The sequence below is a fragment of the Poecile atricapillus genome, chromosome 9 (genome assembly GCF_030490865.1).
Source record: "Poecile atricapillus isolate bPoeAtr1 chromosome 9, bPoeAtr1.hap1, whole genome shotgun sequence".
NCBI lineage: Eukaryota > Metazoa > Chordata > Aves > Passeriformes > Paridae > Poecile > Poecile atricapillus.
The window spans coordinates 10527799-10546969 of NC_081257.1; the positions used below are offsets into that span (position 1 = coordinate 10527799).

A 19171-nucleotide genomic window follows, 5' to 3' on the forward strand; every position below is an offset into this window, starting at 1 on the left:
AAACCTGGTATCTTATAAATAAATAAAATTGATAGTGGGTATTAAAATATAATTTAACATTAATGCTGTTTTATGACTAGATGTAGGTTTAATTCATCATTTGACACTGATTCTGTTCAGCTATTGTAAGGAAAATTATGAGACCATGTGTGAGTATACACAAATCCTCTTTTCTACTGCCTTCTACTGCTGGCCTTGTTTTCCTGAATATCATCAGTTAGGGCAGAAAGACACACAGGTAAATTGGATTTTATTCCAGGTATATTCTTTGTTCCTTAGTTGGCCTGCTTTCATTTGTGTGATTCTTTGGAATTCTGTGCTCAATCTTCAAGTGGATTTGGGACTGAAGCTCCTGTGTCACTGCCCGCTGGCATTTCCACAACCTGTCTTTCTCACCTTGTGAGAATTCAGTCATTGCCAAGTGATTGGTTCGTGGGAACTTCCTTGGTAATTTTTTAGTAGATGGTCAATTTGCACGAGTTCAGTCTTGCTTTTAGTTATCTATGATAAAATCTTCAAAATCACAGCATTTGCCCCATTTCCTCACAACAATACGAAGCAGAAGGGTTGTCTGTGCCTCTGTGAGGGTGTGCAAGGCAGTGCCAATGGTGGATTTAATCATGTACACACAGAGTGTTTGTCTGTTGCTTTCCCCAGCTGTTGCTCAGCAAAGCTCTGCATTACCTGTCCCAGAGCAGAGCTCTGCCTAAATATAACAGAGGAAAAAACAGGCAATGAGGTTGGATTTTTTCCTATTTATGAACAGAAAATACTTAATGTATACTAAATAGAAATTTTATAGGAATAAAACCAATGTGGCTCCACACAGATGCCTGTAATCTGTATGAAAAATTGTAATCTGGATGCAACATTTTTTCTCTCTGTACAAATGCTTATTTACAGAACAGAGGTGTTTACATCTCCATTACTGTGTTACAATGTAAAGTGCAAAATACATTCTTAAAAATACGAGAAGCAATTGCACTCAAAGATGAAATGCAGATCTACAGTGCATTTAGAGGAAGTGATTGCAGGAAATAATGAAAAAAGTAATCAGTGTTAAATATGCTCTGCTTATTCATCTACCTCTGGCTGCCAGAACCTGTCAGATAAAAGTAAAACTAAAACTGTCTTTGAAGCTTGAGGTACTATTTCAGTGATGTAGGTTATTCAAATTCTCTCTGACTACATTGATTAAAAGGGACTTCAAGAAACTTAATTGCAGTTAATTTTAATTACACCTCAGCACATAGCTTACACATCCATTTTGTTCCTTTGCTGTACTCGGTATTTGAGATGTTCTTATTGCACGTTCTGTTCCTGCAAACGCAAATGCCTGCTTGAGATCTGGAGAGTGAACTGTTGTTAATTGTGACCAGACCACAGGGTTGTGAATCCTCAGTTCAAAAAAGATTAAAGGATTTTGTGTTCTCCTTGAAAACAGTAAAAATGTTGTGAGATTTGCTGCTTGGCAGTGGTGCTAGGAACGTGAAATCCTGTTCATTTAATATTGAACTGGTATAAGAATGTTCATGCTGTGTAACACCTACTTATTTCTACTCTAAGTACGGAGTTTGTACTTGGTATTGACTTTCAAGTATCAGCCTTGCCATCAGATGCACCAGCCCGAAATGTCAGAGCATCTGGATCTGCAGTAATGTGATGGTGTCCTATAAAGCCCCTCAAAAGACTGGACATGTTTCTGGGCCTGATGCCAAATTCCTGCCCAGTCTTGCCCTGGATTTTACATGTATTCAATGTGTTCAGAAATAAAAGGTCTCATGTACGTGAAATGTGCACTTGAATTATGGAAACAACGTCGGTTGCCCAGGTGTATATTAAAGGAGTATCATTTTGTGTACATAATTATATTTTCTAAAGTTTCTGCAGAGCACTGTCTGAAGCAAAGCTGCACTTACAAGGGCAGTAATGCAGGCACCTGACCAAGTAGAGAGCAGTGGTTGTTCCCTACAATGGGTGGGCGCTGATGAGGATTTAACATGATTTAATTGGATTGATCAGAACATGAATCCTTAAAATATGTTTTTCAAACTCACCCTTCTTGTTTGTTGTTATGTATCTAAAGGCACTGTTAATCCAATAGTTATCACCAAATTGTTGAGTGATTAGTAATTCCAATTCTTCTAATAGAGAGCAATTTCCATGTCTAATCTTGGTAGTACATGACTTTGTTTCTGCTTTTAAAGCTTATTAAATAAAGGCAAGTACATAGATTTCTTTTTCCCAGGTGTATAGATTCCATTTATGTTTAATTTTTTGTATTGGAAAACTGCTATAACATTTTTTTCGCATGTAGGAATAAACAGGTTTAGTTTCCTATTTTTTAATTGTTACTGTGCTGCATGTGGTAGGTGATTTTCAGGGGTATACAGGTATACAAAGTGAAAAATTAAATCATTTTATTTTAAAATTCAGAACTCAAGTTACTTTTCTGTCTTATAGATGGAGTCCTTTCCCAGTGCCAGAACTTGAAAAAATGGCTGATTGTCAAAAAGATAAATAGCTTTATATGTGTTGTCAAAACATCAGTCACACAACTTATTAAACAGCATGTGATTTTTCTTTTTGATCCCTAAATCAATAATGTCGAAGTATCTTGTGTTGTGTCTAAACTTCAGGAAGTTGATCAGTCTGCTTAATTTGCTTAAATTGAGTCACTTTATCTGCTGAGGAGGTTTTACTCTGATGCATGTTTGTTAGTCTGGATGCAAAAATGCATTTCTTCAGTTAAGGAATAATTCCCTTCTCTGATGCTAAGGGAATAGAAATTTTAATATAGTAGGACTTAATTACCTAGCATAGTAGATTAAGGTTTTGCAAATTAATGACTTACTATTTTGAAAGAGTTATCTTGTGAAACATCTTAATGTAAATGCAGAATTTTGGTGTGTCACCTTCTGACATGTAGCAGTAGCTTTGCATATTTCTTTCAGAGATTTTGAAAATATGAAGATAATAAATGATGACTAATGTACACCATCTGGCTAGGGTGGTGGAAAAGATTTCCTGAGCAACAGGGTTTCTGCTAAGCTGATTTACTTAAAATAAGAAAGCAAATGCTTGCTTTTCTTTTTCTTTCTTTTTTTTTCTTTTTCTTTTTTTTTAGAAAATGAAGTTCTAATGATTCCACCTAAACTCATAGGGTAAGGGTAGCCTTTGTTTTGTGCTCCATGGTCATATCAAAGGCAAACTCCATGAATTCCATGAGAAAAGCAGTTTATCTTATCAGTCCTCTTGTATCATATATTCAGAAAAAGATTGCTGAGACTTGAAGATTTCGAGCAGCATTAATAAAAGTGTCAGACAGCCTTGCTGGAATCAGCTGCCTGTAAGGAGAGATGACCTAGCTTTATCAAATCAGTGAGCAAACAACTATTAATCTATACAGCCTCAGGATTAGATCCTTCAGAACGCAGACATATTGTTGTGCTTCATATCTTCTTTAGGTTTACAGCTGTCACTTTTTTATGCTAATTTTATTATGAAGGGTAGAACTAAATGCAATAATAGATATTAGAATTTATATACAAATTCTGCTTGAATCTCTGCAGTTTCTTAGAACCAAATCTGCCTTCTTGGTTTCTTTTAACAGAGATTTTCTTTTGCAAGCACTCAATACATACTCTCAGGTATTTCCTTATTGTTTTGTGTAGTTGTCTTCTTTTTTAGTTCTCCTACTTCCATTTTGAATGAACTTAAGTGTTCACTTGAATATATCAACTAATTTGAACAAAAATGTTTTCTGCAATGTGGAGAAAAGAGAACAGATAAATGTGTGCATCAAAACAGCAGTCTTGAGTCTGTATTTTGAATTTATATCTCCCTTTTTTAGTTTAATTTTCCCAAGTCAACTCTGCCTCTGCAACTCTTTCATTAGTACTGAAAATTAAATGTTATTTACTCTTGAGTAGTGGTTGCTTAAGCTCTGGACACACAAGGTGATGTGTGGCCTACAGATGTATCAGAGTTACAGAGGCAAAAATTGATGTCCATAGTGACCAGCAGGAAATTATCCAAGTGTGAGAAGAGACCGGCAGAGCCTTCCTGAGGGTGAGCAGGTTGTGAACTCTGCAGCTTGCGTGAGAACATCTGTTGGCTGCCTACTCATTAAAGAGCCAAAGAGTCTGGGAGGAAAGCACAGCCTGGACTTTGAATGTTGTTAACTGTGGGGCCAAGTCAATCATCTGGCCTCTGTGGAAGACACAGGTTGTGCTTTTAAAATAAATAAAGTGTGAGAGCGTGAAAGGGAGGAAAGCAGGAAGGGAGGGAAAACGAAACAGCGAAGATTTGGAATTTGTTGGGTTTAAATGAGAACAAATTTAAGTTAGTGCCCACTGTGGCCTCCAGGTCCTTTCTCAGCCCTTTGGTGTGGAATTATTTAACCCAAGGTGCAGCACTTTCCTTGCTGAGATTCATATGGCTTCTGTTGATGCAGCTGTCAGGGTTTCTTATGGTCTGTCTGCCAAGTGACACACACTGACCCTAAGCCCACCGGTGAGTTTCAAAATGAGATTATTCTACATTCCGTATGGCTCTAACAGAATGTTTGCAATAGTGTTTAGGAAATAAGAAACACTCCTCCTTTTATAAGTGAAATAAGCAGGAATGAGACCAATATTATTTTTCAAAGATGGATGGTAAACCATAGGCCAGAGTTGTTCAGATTTGTCCCATTAAAGTGAGCTGCAGGGCTGTGTGACCTTTAACAAAGTTGTGTAACTTTGGCACTGGGGCTGGCGTTTAGCCCAAAGAGCAGAAGAGCATTGGAATAGTTTTTGAAGGGGAGCAGTGAAGAGCAAAGATGGGTTTTAGGATGGAACTGGTACGTTAATGGATGGAGTTAAATTACATGGTTGCCTATAAAACAGGACTGTGGACATAGGAATCCATGATGTTATTTTTGGCTCAGAGGGTCCCATCCACTCCTGGATCCTGTGTTCCTTTTAAGTGAAGGAGCAGTTGAAATTTGGCATAGATGAAGCATATATGTTTTGTCTCACATTTTCTTTTACTACTATGATTTTGATACATATTTTGCCCATGGCAAATGACAACCATAATATTTTTGTCTTCCTTATGTTTTCCTACGTTATTTATCTTCCTATAACTAAGCTGCAAATTTAGTTGTTTGCAGGGAGACAGAAATATCTGTTATTGTGGAATGTGTGCGTGGTAGGATTTCCTGTATTTAGGCATTTCTGAGTGTGTTTCTCAGGAATGCTGATAATTCATATTATTGTAATCTCTGTGGTGCTCTCTAGACAAAGAGATCTTGGTGGACTTTGGTGCACAAGACAATCACCTTTCTTGTGTGAGGCCACTTCACTCTTGTTATGTAGCAACTGTCCTCATTGATTGGTGATGGGTCAGTGGAAGGGACAATTTTGAAAGAAGTATTAGGAAGTTAGAGGAGAAGGAGGACGTCCATTGGTTTCACTGGGCTGGAAGATCTCACCCAAAATGGAAAATAGCTGAGGAGCCTTGGGTGAACTCCTTAGTGTTAATGAAGTGTACTCAAAAGAGGGGATAAGAGCAGGGGCATAGGACTGAGCTGAGCAGGAGATGAGATCCTGGAATTCTTTGCCTTGCAGTGGGAGAGCCTTACCTGCCACAGGGGTCTGGGTGCTGCATGTTGCAGGTAAAGATCTGGAGAGGAGCTTATTGATAATCTTGTGACTCTATTAAATCACCAGTGTCAGATTTGTAACTGGATATACCACATCAAATACATAACTATCTTAAATGGCCTTTTTAGCAGGAGAAGAAATCTAGCTGCTCAAATTAAAGATTCTCACATAAGAATATCAAGATCTTCGTTTAAATTGCAAATTATTAAGGTTTGGTTTTTGTTTTGGTTGTGTATGAAAGTGCCAAGCTGTGTGACAAATAAGGAATGTGTATTTTTGTGTGTAACAAATAAGGACAATGTATTTCTGTGTGTAGTGTTGGTGGTCTATTTGAGTAATGATAGTAGAAGACTAATCCTGAGTGGTTATAGTAATGTAATTAACTTTGTATGTGATAAATGAGCAGCATCATGTGTTCCTGAACAGGTTTAAAAACTGAAACATACTCTTTGTGCCTTTTATTCTTGGCTGTAATATTTGAGTAGCAACAGATAAGTAAACAAAATGTTATAGAATATAATGAAATAATCTCATCTGAAGGTAAAAAGGAGATGCTAACTGCTCTGTTTTGATAGTGGTGACTTCTACAATTTACCAAGTCAAACATACTAATAACATTTTTGGGGATTTCTTCTTTCTAAATTATCTAGTAAGCTAGGAAAAGGTATTCAGTATATAGCTCTGAAATAAGAATTTGTGTAAAATGCAGAAACTAATAACATTAAAAGAACTATTAAATCTGATGCTGGAGCTTCAATGATACGAGGTGGTTTTACAGTACCTTAAAATTTCTTCAAATATAGTAGGGTATTTTAAAGAAATTCTGGTCATATGGAAGGAAGAATAAGTCAATTCAAGATTAAAAATTGCAAGATAATGTAAAATTAAATATTAACAAATTAAAACTTTTTGAATATTGAAAGGAAGTATACAACTTCCAAGTGGTATACTATTCCAATATCCTTCCAAGGATATTTCCAGGGCTCTGTTCTACAGCATTTTCTGGTTATAATGAATGCAGAGAATCCTATCGACCTGGATGGGGCTGTTTGCTTTAGCACAGGTACAGTATGCTTCCATGTTTGCAGAAATAGCTTTTTTTTTTCCCTCACAGAATGTGAAAATAAGAAAAACTTGTGCAATTATGTAATTAAACCTTGTCAGTACAGTTATAATTAAGTGTTATGCAATTAAAACCTGTGAAATAAACTACCATGAAGGTATTTCCTTAGTGCTGATCAGTACCCACTTGTTGCAAATTGTCAATAGTAAAAAGAGCTGTTACATTCATTATCTTTCATTGTACTTTTTTTGTCTTCCACAGGAAAAAGTAGAATATGCCTTCCTGATAATTTTTACAGTTGAAACATTTTTGAAGATTATAGCATATGGATTATTATTACACCCCAATGCATATGTTAGAAACGGATGGAATTTATTGGATTTTGTAATAGTAATAGTAGGGTAAGTAGCTTATCTTCCATTATACAAATATTTAAAATTTTCTTTACAGTGAGGTAGGTATAGGCCTGTTTGGCTATGAGTAGCAGCCTATGCTGGATTTCTGTTTCTTTGGAGTAAAGGAATGAAATGAGTGAAAAAAATTTAAAAAGTCCTAAAGTTTTCAGTGCTATCTGTGGCTATAGACTGCATTGCATTTATAGTAGAAGTTCCCAGGGAATTCTGAGTCCTGCTGGAGATTTCCAGAGTTGTTTTTCAGAAACTTTTCCATCTGATTTTTTCAAGGTAAACTCCTGGTGTCTTTCCATATGCTGATCTCCTAAGGGCCACACGTTGTTACTTATTTGTTTAACCCTTCACTGCAGTTATGTGGAGTTCATCTGTTTCACAAAGACCTCTGGGAGGGCCCACATGTTTCAAAGTGGAGAAGAATGGTTGGGGAGACAGAATTAACAGTGATTCCTTGATATTCCCAAAATCTGAGTAAAATTGGGTGCTGCATGTCAGGCCCCAGATAGAGATATGATTTTGATTTGCCTGGGTTAGAATATATGTTAAAAATGCCTTTTGTTCTTTACCCTGTGCACCTTGCTGTACCAGGAAACCTCAGAGCTTGTTCTTTGCCCCAGAGAAGGGACTGCTAGGGCCTTATACTGGTTCAGAAGAGTGGAACTTACATTATCCACCTACTTATTGTAAATTATTTTTGTGTCAGGAGCTCTATGTCAGTGGTTGTGCTACCTCATTAGAGCCTACCTTCATTTATCTAGGGAATTAATCTTGAGAGTAACTATTCACCACTTTCCCAAATGTTGTGGAGATTATGTTAAAAAACTGTTTGATCAGAACTTTAAATTTTGTTTTCTTAAAGTATTTATTATCTAGAACATGGAGAGCATTATCCATGGATAACTTTGTATGTAGTAGCAACCACAACCTTGGCTTGCAGTGCACAATTCTAATTTTGTTTTTAAATTCAAACCACATCAAGGTCTGCCTGTAACTGAAAAGGCTCAGAAATTAGAGTGTGTGCTGCTTTTAAGTTGTCACTGCATTAAGGGAAAGAAAGAGATGCTAAGTAAAGGAATTTGTGGTAAAGCGTTGTTAAATTTGGGGAAGTACTGTGAATATAAGAATTCCTGATTTGTAACTATTTGATTATGAGATACTAAATGTTACTGAGAAGGTTGTATTTGGGCCAGTCCTTTGGCAAGCAGGCAGTTGTGGTACAGGACTAAAAATTGTGTATAAATAGATGTTTCATCAGGTCAGGTCATTCTCAACAGATTGGTCTCTGTGCCTGAAGGGGAAGCTTGGTGGGCAGGTTGGAGACTGTCACACACGAGCTCTGTTCCCTTGCCAAGCAGTCACTTGAATAGACCTCTTCTCTTTTGTCAAGTGACCACGGAGTTACAGTAACCCTGGAGCAGTCTAATTAACATGACCTCTATCTTTGGCTGTGTCCTAAATACATGATAACTAAAAAATTTTCCACTAACTCCTCAAACACTCATTATTGGAGGCTAAATGTAGTTAGGTCAAATACTCACACCGAATTAGCTGAAAATACAACTAGAAAAAGACTATATCTTATCAGTGCCTAAAATACCACACTAAAATTAAGTTGTAATTCAAATCCAAAAGTTTGGAATATAAACTCTTGTGCAGGTTGTCATCAGCCTTCCTGTAAGACAAGGTGGACCTTTCCTAACATGTCACACACTGACAAAACTGTGAGCAACGTTTTTGTTCTTTCAGTAAGAACACAACCTGCATGATTAAGCAAGCATGAGTCCCATTTATTTAATTAATACATAAAAGCCCAGTGAAAAATTGATTTTCATATATAACCCAAGGTGGATATGGAATCACTTCTGGACCTGATTCTATTTGACTAGCTTCAATGGGAAATTTCATTAGGTATTCTAATAGCTTTGAAAGAGCTGCCATGATGTCCTATATCGAATGTATTGAAATCTGCTTTCTCAGCAGAAACTGTAGCAGTGCAATTGCATTAATCTTAATTATATCTAAAGAAATAGATCTACAAGCAAAAGGGAAACACATGTAGAGATGTTTTTAAGGTCAAATCTTAATTAAACCTTTAAACTCTGGTAAACTGTAGAGGAATATGGATGTAAATTTCAATAAAGAAGATCAATAGTTTTATACCTTAATGGCTTTTTAGGAATGACATGTGTCCTGCTTTCAGATGGACAACACAAAATGGCAGAGCTGGAGACAGAGCTGTGAATGTGATACTTTCTACTCTTTGTCACTTCTCTCCGTAACCCATCAGAGTACAAATTACTTTGAGTAGTCTACTTACCTTACTGGTCTCTCACGTAATTTCCACTGATGTCTGTGAAAGAATAAGGTCCCAGTAGATAAAGCTTTCATAGCTCCTGCCCTTTAATTTTCTGGATGTTGTATGAACTGACAGGCTGAAAGGTTCTCTGAATTCAGGACTTGATTCAGAAGACTTGTCAATAATGACTGTCTTTAGAGGACAAATAGTGACTCTTGAAATCATTGAGGTGTTTGTTTTCCTGCAATTATGCTTCTTTTAAATTGTAGGGCTGAATTAGGACCTGGTATTCAGTGCCTGGAATTGGTGTAACAGTATGTGGGCTGCTGATGTTCCTTGTGACATCTGTAGAGTTTTTGGGGCTGAGTTTTTCTCTGGAGCAGAACGAAGCAGTCTAGGGATGGATATTGACTGATGTGGGTCAGCTGCTTACTGGGGGAGGGTAAAGCCTTCAATAATCTAGTTTAGGCAACCTATTAAATAATACATGATTTTAAGCAACTGCCCAGCATGACAGAGTTCTTAGCCAGAGTTGTGAAAACTTTTCATGACCAAACTAAAACCCTGCACATTTCAGGCATCCTTTACAAGTGTGAAATACTTCTCATGATTGCAAAACTCTATTAACTTGATAATCCTTTCAGGAGAAGTACAGCTCTGCAACTATAGAACTGCAGACTCCGTGCAAAGGATAATATAGTTTGTGTGGTCTAGTGACAGTCTAGAAACCCATGCATCTGAGATGGAGCTCCAAACTAAAATAAACCTAAGATTAATTTGAATTTCAAGAACATGCATCACTTTAAATTGCTGCTAAAAGTGGGAAGGCAAAATAAGTCTTGTCTTGCAAACTGTTCTAATAAATGACTAATTCATTTCTGCAGGGAAAAAAATACAATATAATAAATGAGCCATCTGGGAATATATTTTTCCTCAGAGGTGTTATGTGTAAGAAACAAATCTTTTTGGTGTTATTAAATGGTGAACTCTAATTATTTTTAAAATATTCAGTTTCTGCTGACTGTATGTAGAATATTGCACTGCTGTGCTACTTGGAGTTCATGTATTCCACCAAAATTAAACCAGATGGTTTTAGTTATTATCTATTTCTTCTTGTAAAGGGAAGATTAATTCTCCAAATGTTAAAGCTAAAATGTTTGAACAAAAGTGGCAAAGTAGCTTCATTTATTTAAAAATAGCAAAATGTGTATATAAGCTGAATGCTAAATTATTGGAAACTGTGTGATCCTCATTCTCTAGAGGGATTATAAAGTCTTGCGCTTCATAGCTCTGTCTGTCATGATTTAATGTGTAAATATACCTCTCAATTTGACATCTGAACAGCTTTGCAGAATGATCTGCAGTTCAACTAATTTCTGAAGTAATACCTTTGACTGCATGGTAAATGGATAGTGATGACCTTGCCTTTCATCTCATTTTCTAGATTATTTAGTGTAATATTGGAACAATTAACCAAAGAAACAGACGGTGGCAGCCACTCAGGTGGCAAACCTGGTGGCTTTGATGTCAAAGCCCTAAGAGCCTTTCGTGTACTGCGACCTCTCCGACTTGTATCAGGAGTGCCCAGTAAGCTCTGCTCTCTTTATTTCCATTGCCATCAGGAATGTGAGTGCTCTGGTTATTGAACTGTCTTCTTCCAGACACTGCAGAAACGAGATGGGATAAAGCTGAGTTTTTGTTATCTGGATATGTATACAAAGTGAATTTCAAGATGAATGATAGCCTATTTCAAGTTGAACGAGGGATTGTGAATTCAGTCAGTGAATGATCTCCTTACACAGTTCAATAAGCAGACAGGGGAATACACTTCCTTTTTAGAAGTTTTATATAAAAGTAAATTACATGTTAAGATGCAAATACACCAGAAAATAAAATTTGGATTTTTTTTTTATTTTTTTATTCTAAACCCCTGCCTCTGAAAGTGTAGGTGGTCCTAAAATAGTTGATATGTTGGTATGTGTATGCCAGAGCACATTACACATTTTGTGTTTCCTGCCCCCTCCAATGCACATGAGTGCCTTCTGTTTATCTCAGCAGAGCTAACAGATAAATTAGGAAGCTCAAAAGTAGAACAGTATTGTTTAAGAAAGAAATTGAATTTTCTGATATTTCCTATTTTATTTTAATGCTTTATTGATTGTTGAAGCTATTTGGGCTATATGAGGTTCATGACTTCCAGTTCAGCTCTTTCCAAGGCATTCAAAGGAAGAAAGCTAATTCTGTGTTTATTATATCATGGACTGTAACATGGAAGTGATTGATTTTTGCAAAAGGGCTTCAGTGAGGACAGAATCAGTCCTATGAAATCTCAGAGAGGAAGTCTATTAAGATAAAAAAGAGTCATATTTTATTCTCATTGGCACTTTATTAGTCTGTGATTAGCTCATTTTGGTAAAGCCAAAAGTTGGATAAATATTTAATTGAAAAAAAAAAAATAGAGCAGTTTTGAAAGGGATTAATGATGAAAGAATAATTTTGTTCAGATTAGAAGTGTGTTTTCCCAGTTAACTATATTTTTCTCCCCAGGGTAAGAAGACAGTTCTACAATTGGCTGAGTGCACTTTTAAGAAAAAGTTTTAGTTTTAGCACAGAACTTCTTAAAGGTCATATAAGATGACCCACAGGCACACACTGACTACGTGCCATTTCTTTATGAAAGCGCCCACAGATTCTTGTGACGCATTTCAAGCCCTGACTTCTATGATATAAATATTATTAACAGAGGAACTAATTAGACAGAAAGTTTTAGATTCTTACAAAGATTTTTATGTTACAGGAATGTTTTGTGGTTCTGGGTAGTAGATGTTTTTTAAAAAAATCTGATTGTCTCTGCATGTCTGTATAATTTAGTCCAAATAATGTATAATTATATAAAATTTGATAGAGTAAGATGTAGAAATATGGTTCATATCTTGTATCCTCTTTTTTTTTTTTTTAGGTTTACAAGTTGTCCTGAACTCCATTATAAAAGCCATGGTCCCCCTCCTCCATATTGCCCTTTTGGTATTGTTTGTAATCATAATCTATGCTATTATAGGATTGGAACTTTTTATTGGAAAAATGCACAAATCTTGTTTTCTTATTGATTCAGGTAAGTCATTAAACTGTTGATTATAATAACTGTTGATGATGTTTTCTTTCTAATCTGTGGGATTTCAGTTTGAAGTAAAACTTGGGGCCAAAGCACTAAAGCAGTTTTAACCCCAGTTTATACTGGCTCACAATTTTAGGTACAGTGCATTAAATGAAAAAAAAGAAACCCAATACCAAAGTCACAAAAAAATCAAGCCAGTTAGAGGCTGGACCATGCTCTGAATAGGTTTTCATTTCTGATACTTGTAGCTGATATACCAGTAGTGAAGAAAGTAAGGGTGACTAAATCTGGGCAAATCCAGATTGTGGCAGTGTGGTGAGGAGTGCAGTTCTGAAATGTGTGTTCTTCTGTCCAGGTGAAATAGTGAAATGGAAGTGTGTGTTGTAGGAGAACTTTGAAAGAGTGAAACTATCCTACCTGGTGGCTAAAGGTGCTTTTTATTCAGCTAAGTAATGAAGATGACTCTGTGTGGGAATTAGATCAATTTTTCCTTAATGGTCCATGTGTTGATGTGAAGTAGCAGCAGTGAAGAAGGAAAAAATCAGCAGGAGGAGCTTCTAAGAAACTATGTATTATTATATTGTGCTTCTTTCCACTGCTTGCTTATTTTTAAAAACCTATTTTTGAGGTTGTAAGGGCCAGATCTGAGAGAGACTAAAAGCTCCAAAGCTCTGACGTGCTGCTTTTTCTCAGCTTGAAATTGGGATTTATCTCACAACAGCATTGATATTTCCTCATGTGATGGGGTAACTCATGAAAACTTGAGGACTCAGAGCTCTGCTTTTGTGGTCCTTTTCCAGATATACTAGTTGAAGATGATCCAGCACCTTGTGCATTCTCAGGGAACGGCCGTCAGTGTGTCATGAACGGCACCGAATGTAAGGGTGGATGGGTTGGACCGAACGGAGGCATAACCAACTTCGATAACTTTGCATTTGCAATGCTGACTGTGTTCCAGTGTATAACCATGGAAGGATGGACTGATGTGTTGTACTGGGTAAGTTCATAAATCACTGAGCTTTTGTGTGATTTTAAGCAAGCTTCTCTGTTCAAGCGGGGATTGAGCTGTGTTTCATGGTACCATCAACAGGAAATCTTGGTGAGTTTTGCAGGAGACAAGCTTGGCTGCATACTTGTTTCAGTCACAGCCTGTTACTGGATTCCTCAGGCTAAAAGGACATTTTAGAAACAAATTTATTCATTGCTTATTTTAAGGGTTTTTTGCCTATTCCATTTGGATAAATGTAAAACTACATTTATGTCCTTTGGACTAGCATTTTTTCGTGTGAGCCTACAGATATTAAGTATGTCTTCACTGATTAGGCTTAAGAGCTCTCTTTTTGCAGTATTTGTGCAGAATTTTTCACAATGTTAACATAAATTAGAACAATGCAAGCTCTCAACTGACATTGCTTGCCATGGGGACTGAAAATCATGTTAACCATTCAGAAACTACAGATTTACAGGAGCTGTGGCACTGACATCATCTCCATGGAAGCAACAAAAGGTATTCAAAAACCTAACTGTGTAAATCCTCATCTTTAAATGCTCCTTTGGTGTAAGGTATGGTACTTCCAGAGTCTTGCAACACCAACAGTCAGCTGGACACAGACTGGAAAACTGAAGAATGGAGGAAAATGAACCCAGAGAATTTTAAAGGAATAGAGTCACCTAAAAACACAGATAGACATGTCTCTGCTTAACCCCACTCCAGTCTAAGTTTTGTGAACCTCAGAGTATCTCAATATCTGAAATGAGTGATTTGTCCAAGGTTATTCAAGAAGTCTGTGATGGAACCTCTCACAGGTGCTGAACATCAGTGAGAGGATTCTGTGTTATTTGGTACTCAGCAGTAAGTCTTTGCAGCTATTAGGACCTTATTAAAAACCACAATTGTAACAGTTCAAATGTTAGAAAATATGTATGGAAGAAAGAAAAATGATTACTGGTAAGGATCTGTTAAAAAGGGATGAGTTATCTCAAGGGGTATCTTAGTGGAACTTTAGGTTTTGTTGCTGAGAGCAACTCACTTTGTGAGTTTGTTCAAGTTTGTCTGGCTAAGTGGAATTATTTACCAATAGTGCCTCTGTTGGGGAGTACTGGATGCATTTAAGTATGTGGTTTTACCCAGTGAATGACCACATAATTTTATGTAGTCATTTGTTGCAAATCAAGGTGAAATAAGCTCTTCGTAAAACATATAGCACAGAGTGTAGTCTCAGATAAAATCTGTCATACTGAAGTATAGAATATGGAATGTTTTTAGGAGACTATCACTGTTAAAGATAATAAGGTGGTAAAATGACATTCTTTTAGGATTGAAAGACAAAAAAACAAGGCAACTATGGATGTCTTCTTCCACTGTCTGTTATCAGTTACAGAATTGGCTAGAAACAGACAAACCTTCAACACTAATAAATAACAATTATGTATGGCTACATATAGGCTATTGCATGATTTCCCATTGTAAAGGTTTTTCAGTTCCTTGGAGTTTGCACTCCAACTCTCCATAATTTTCTAGGGGACTGTGTGAATGTAGAATTAATATGTGCTTTATGGTTTGTGTTCGTGGCGATGGCAATTATTTAAATTCTTCCTGAAAAGTGAAGGTGTGCCATGGCTATCTAGAAAAAAATTACACCTTTAGTATCTTTTGAGGCAAAAGTAAACCAGCATTTCAGGAGCTGACAATTCATCCAACTTTTTTCAAAGAAAATGGATATAAAAGCTTTGGAGAGTTGCTCTGTTTAGAATACAATTGTTATAAAACATATAGAAACAATTTTAGTGTCTTAGAATTAAACATTTTTTCCCCTGGGATTTGATGCCCCAATTAATCTGCTGCCCTTTAGAAACCTTTGCAGAGTCTCCAGTGACAGCAGAAAAAAATCATTAAAATAGGATGTTGAATATTTTCATGATCAGACAAATTTAAAAGTTTAAGAAAATTATAAACAATTGAAAACTATGCAAGTTGTTTTTATTTCTTTCTCTATAAGGAGTTTCCAATGTAGAATGTATTTACAGGTACTTGGGCATCATTTTTCATTTTATTACAAATGATTTTGGGATTATTAGACAGTGAAGCAAATATTTATTGACCTAGTGAAATACAGCCAAAGTCAGATATTCAGGTGGCTTTTGAATCTGTCTTAACTGATGCCTATATAATTAAGTTATGCATTCAGATTATTTCTATCTTATACACAAACAAGTTGCCCATTGTCAAACTGAAATTACTTGCTGAGGACAAGAGGAGTGACAATTTGTGTTTTAATTTTATCACTGGATCAAGCTGGGGTAGATTTAGCTAAAAATAGGAAATTCATTTGAAAATTGTAAAAGCATTAGGGGGATACCAAGTTGTAAGAAAAGAATATGAGGAAGCCATTTTAGCTCGATGTGCATGGATTTGGTGGGTTTCTTTTTACTTAGAACTCTGTTATTAATATACAGACTGAATGAGTTTCATACAAAACAAATAAAACCAAACCCACGAATATTAGAAACTGCACAAAATCCTCATTTTTCATTTGGTCACTGTGTGAACAGTGAAATAAACTTATGTAGGCTTCTCTTGCTAGCAGGTGTAATGTGTATGGGTGAAATCTGTGCAATATTTTGCACTGTGTTAAGCGGCATTCTGTCAGCAAGGACGACAGCTGAAAATGACAGCTTCCAACAGCACTCACTGGCACAGCTCGTTATCACCTGGTTAATGACAGTCAACTTGCTCTGAAAATTCTCTGAGCACCAATAATAACTTTTCTCTTATGCATCTCTGGTGCGAGTTGAGGCCTTGATTCTGCTGCTGCTGGGCCCCCTTCAGATTGTCGTGACTCAGGTGGGCATTCTACTGCTCACCAGTTTGCATCCCAATCCCATATGTCCTACTGGGTTTTAGTGTCCAATCCCATATGTCCTACTGGGTTTTAGTGTCCAATCCCATATGTCCTGCTGGGTTTTAGTGTCTTCTGGTCTCTTTACTCTCTCTGACTTGTAACTCACTGCATAGCAGGCATTACAGGGTTTATCCACGAAGCTACGACTCCTTAGTGGTGAAGGTTTGAATTGAGAGGTTAAGAGGTGTTGTCCTTGTTCTCAGCAGCCAGTGCAGCACGTGTGCTCCCAAACTGTGTGTTTGTGGCTGTGCACCACAGTGTGTCCTCCTCTTCTATTGGGACCGTGTTTATTCCCAGTCACGGTCCTTTCTGTTTCCTCTGGAGCCCTCACTGGAGGCTCAGGCTTTCAGTTTGGGATCCTGGTGCAGTTCTTGTGATCAGCTGAGTGGCAGCCTCTGTGTGCCCAAGTTTTTAATACTCTGGCTCACATTCCAAAGCTGAGAGCACCTCTCTACCTCATTTCCAGTTTATGCTAGCAAGCTCTGAGGAATTGCAGAACTTGAATCTCCATTTGCATATCTGGCTCCAGATTTTTTTCCCATGCCTTTGAAACATCTCGGTGTATAATCTATTAATGGCAAACATGTATTTTGTGAATTGCTTTGTAATTTTAGCTGCTTCATTTGATACTTGGGAACACAGGTAACAAGCAGCGATACTTGCCAGCAAAACCCCCAGTTTTCCCATGAGCACCAAAATGATCACATTTTATTCTTCTTGTCACTCTAATAAAGTTATTTTGATTTACTGCACTTGAATAATCCAACTCTATCTTGAAGGAGAGATGGTCAGGGCCTCTGAGAAACAAGTACTTCATGGGGTGGATTGCCAACATAGTTCCTTCAAAGATGGGACAAATGTATTAGTGGCTACTGAATTTTAATTTAATGACTAGGTCAATTTTATGGTTAGATGCTGCATTGCCAACTTCAATTTTAAAGCTCTCCAGTTCTCTAGTAACTGTCTAACACTGTTCAGATTGATCTGGAGATTTCTGAGATTGAAGCACTCGAGCTAAAATTGCTGAATAATGACACACTGTCTTACATGGTTTTGCCTATTAACACACCTACTGATATGTTAACAAGATATTTGCTGAAGGATTCTTGTTTAAAATACTTAGATCATTACTTGAAATGTCTAGGCAGTCTAAAATATACCTAAAATTCATAGAAGGTTTAAGGAAAGGGATGGCAGGTTTTTATACCTTAAAAATATACCTTTTACTGATATGTCAACTTTTAAAAACGGTTTCTACTTTTTTTGATAATAACATATATTCATTTTTCCTCTGCTTTTATAACAAAAAAAGGTGCAGTTAGGAACCTGTCTCCTGTTTAAGAAATTAAGCTTTCCCAATATACTCCTTGAAACATCTTAGAACATCTGAGAAAAATCCATCATTTCTGTAACACAGACTGTTCAGGCTGTGCTGCACTCTTGTGTATGTCTACATGCACTTTTGCTGAAGTGTCTGCACAGCCACTGTGTCAATGTCAGTCAGATCAGGTCAGGAGCTCAATCTCTACTTCTGACACCTTTTAGAATTCTCCTGTTCAAGGATATTTAAAGGTAGACTCAGATATAGCGTACTTGAAACGAGCTGATGTGCAGCCAAAGGTATTTCCTAAACACAAGCAAATGTTTTACAAGTACATATCACACAAGAAAACTCCCTGGCTCATGCACAAAATGTATTAATAGGCTACAAACAAAAAACTGGAAAATATGTTTGAAGTATTATCAAAACTGTCATCAGAGTGCTGACAAGGAGTCTCCTAAGAATACCTTTACAAAAATGTGACCAAGAGTCAAATAAGCAACAATAGTCTAGAACTTTGAATTTAATGATTTAAGAAGCTAGTGGGAATCAGCTACTTAGGGTGATTTAAGTTGTGTTAGTCCCATTTCACCCACAGAAAGGGAAGGCATGTCCCTGCATCTAAACAATGCTGGTCAGCAGTGAATTTCAGCTTATTGTCTGAGAGAAGCCAAAGAATGCTTCACAGCTTTTTTCCATTTGTAAATCAGTAAACTGTAAATATTCAACTATGTTAAAAATTGTGAGGAAACATGTCTGAAAAGTCTTCAAAAATACTTATTCCTGCCTTTTCCCCTCAAGTGCCTAGGGAAAGCTTAGTGCTGTTGTGCTAGCATTGCTCAGCACCACTCACAGGTCATCTGAGGGAGGCTCAGGAGTGAAACAAGTCAGCTCATCCCCAAAGGCATCCATGTGCTGCATGCACAGAGCTCCCAGCCTTCCATGACTACACAGGCAGAAAGTTAACACATGATGTACAGCTGGGGGAAGAGTGATAAAAATTTTGGATGACAGCATTAATATACTGCATGAATCTCCCTAAAGAGCCAGAGATTTCAGGCAGAATATTTTGTTTGAGTGTAAATTGCTTGAATCTGGTTTCATGTTAAAAATCAAGATTAACTCCCCTACCTTTTACATAATGATTTGGGCTAATTACCTTTTTATAGTCTCTTGTTATTAAAAGCTCTGAAGCATCCAGTTTTGGATTGCAAAGAGATAGGACTTAATTTCAGAAATAGAAAAAAGAGAATGATCAATTCAGACATGCAAACAGAGCTACCAAACCAAGGAATGTACAGATTAAAAGTTTGCATTAGGATCCAAAAGGATGTGAGATATATATAATTTCATAATATGTGATTATAGTATAATTTTTTTTCCAATTAGCATCTTAACACAAAGACCCCACCAGAG

At 36.8% G+C, this 19171-nt stretch overlaps 1 protein-coding gene across 1 annotated transcript in view; it reads left to right on the forward strand.

Annotated features, from left to right (window-relative positions):
- CACNA1D (calcium voltage-gated channel subunit alpha1 D) overlaps positions 1 to 19171 on the forward strand; it is a 166893-nt gene that overhangs the window by 53619 nt on the left and 94103 nt on the right. Inside the window, exons 4-7 of the mRNA XM_058844779.1 lie at positions 6973 to 7112; positions 10862 to 11004; positions 12377 to 12529; positions 13333 to 13529. Of these exons, the coding sequence (XP_058700762.1) occupies positions 6973 to 7112; positions 10862 to 11004; positions 12377 to 12529; positions 13333 to 13529 (633 nt within the window). The remainder of the gene's footprint in view (positions 1 to 6972; positions 7113 to 10861; positions 11005 to 12376; positions 12530 to 13332; positions 13530 to 19171) is intronic.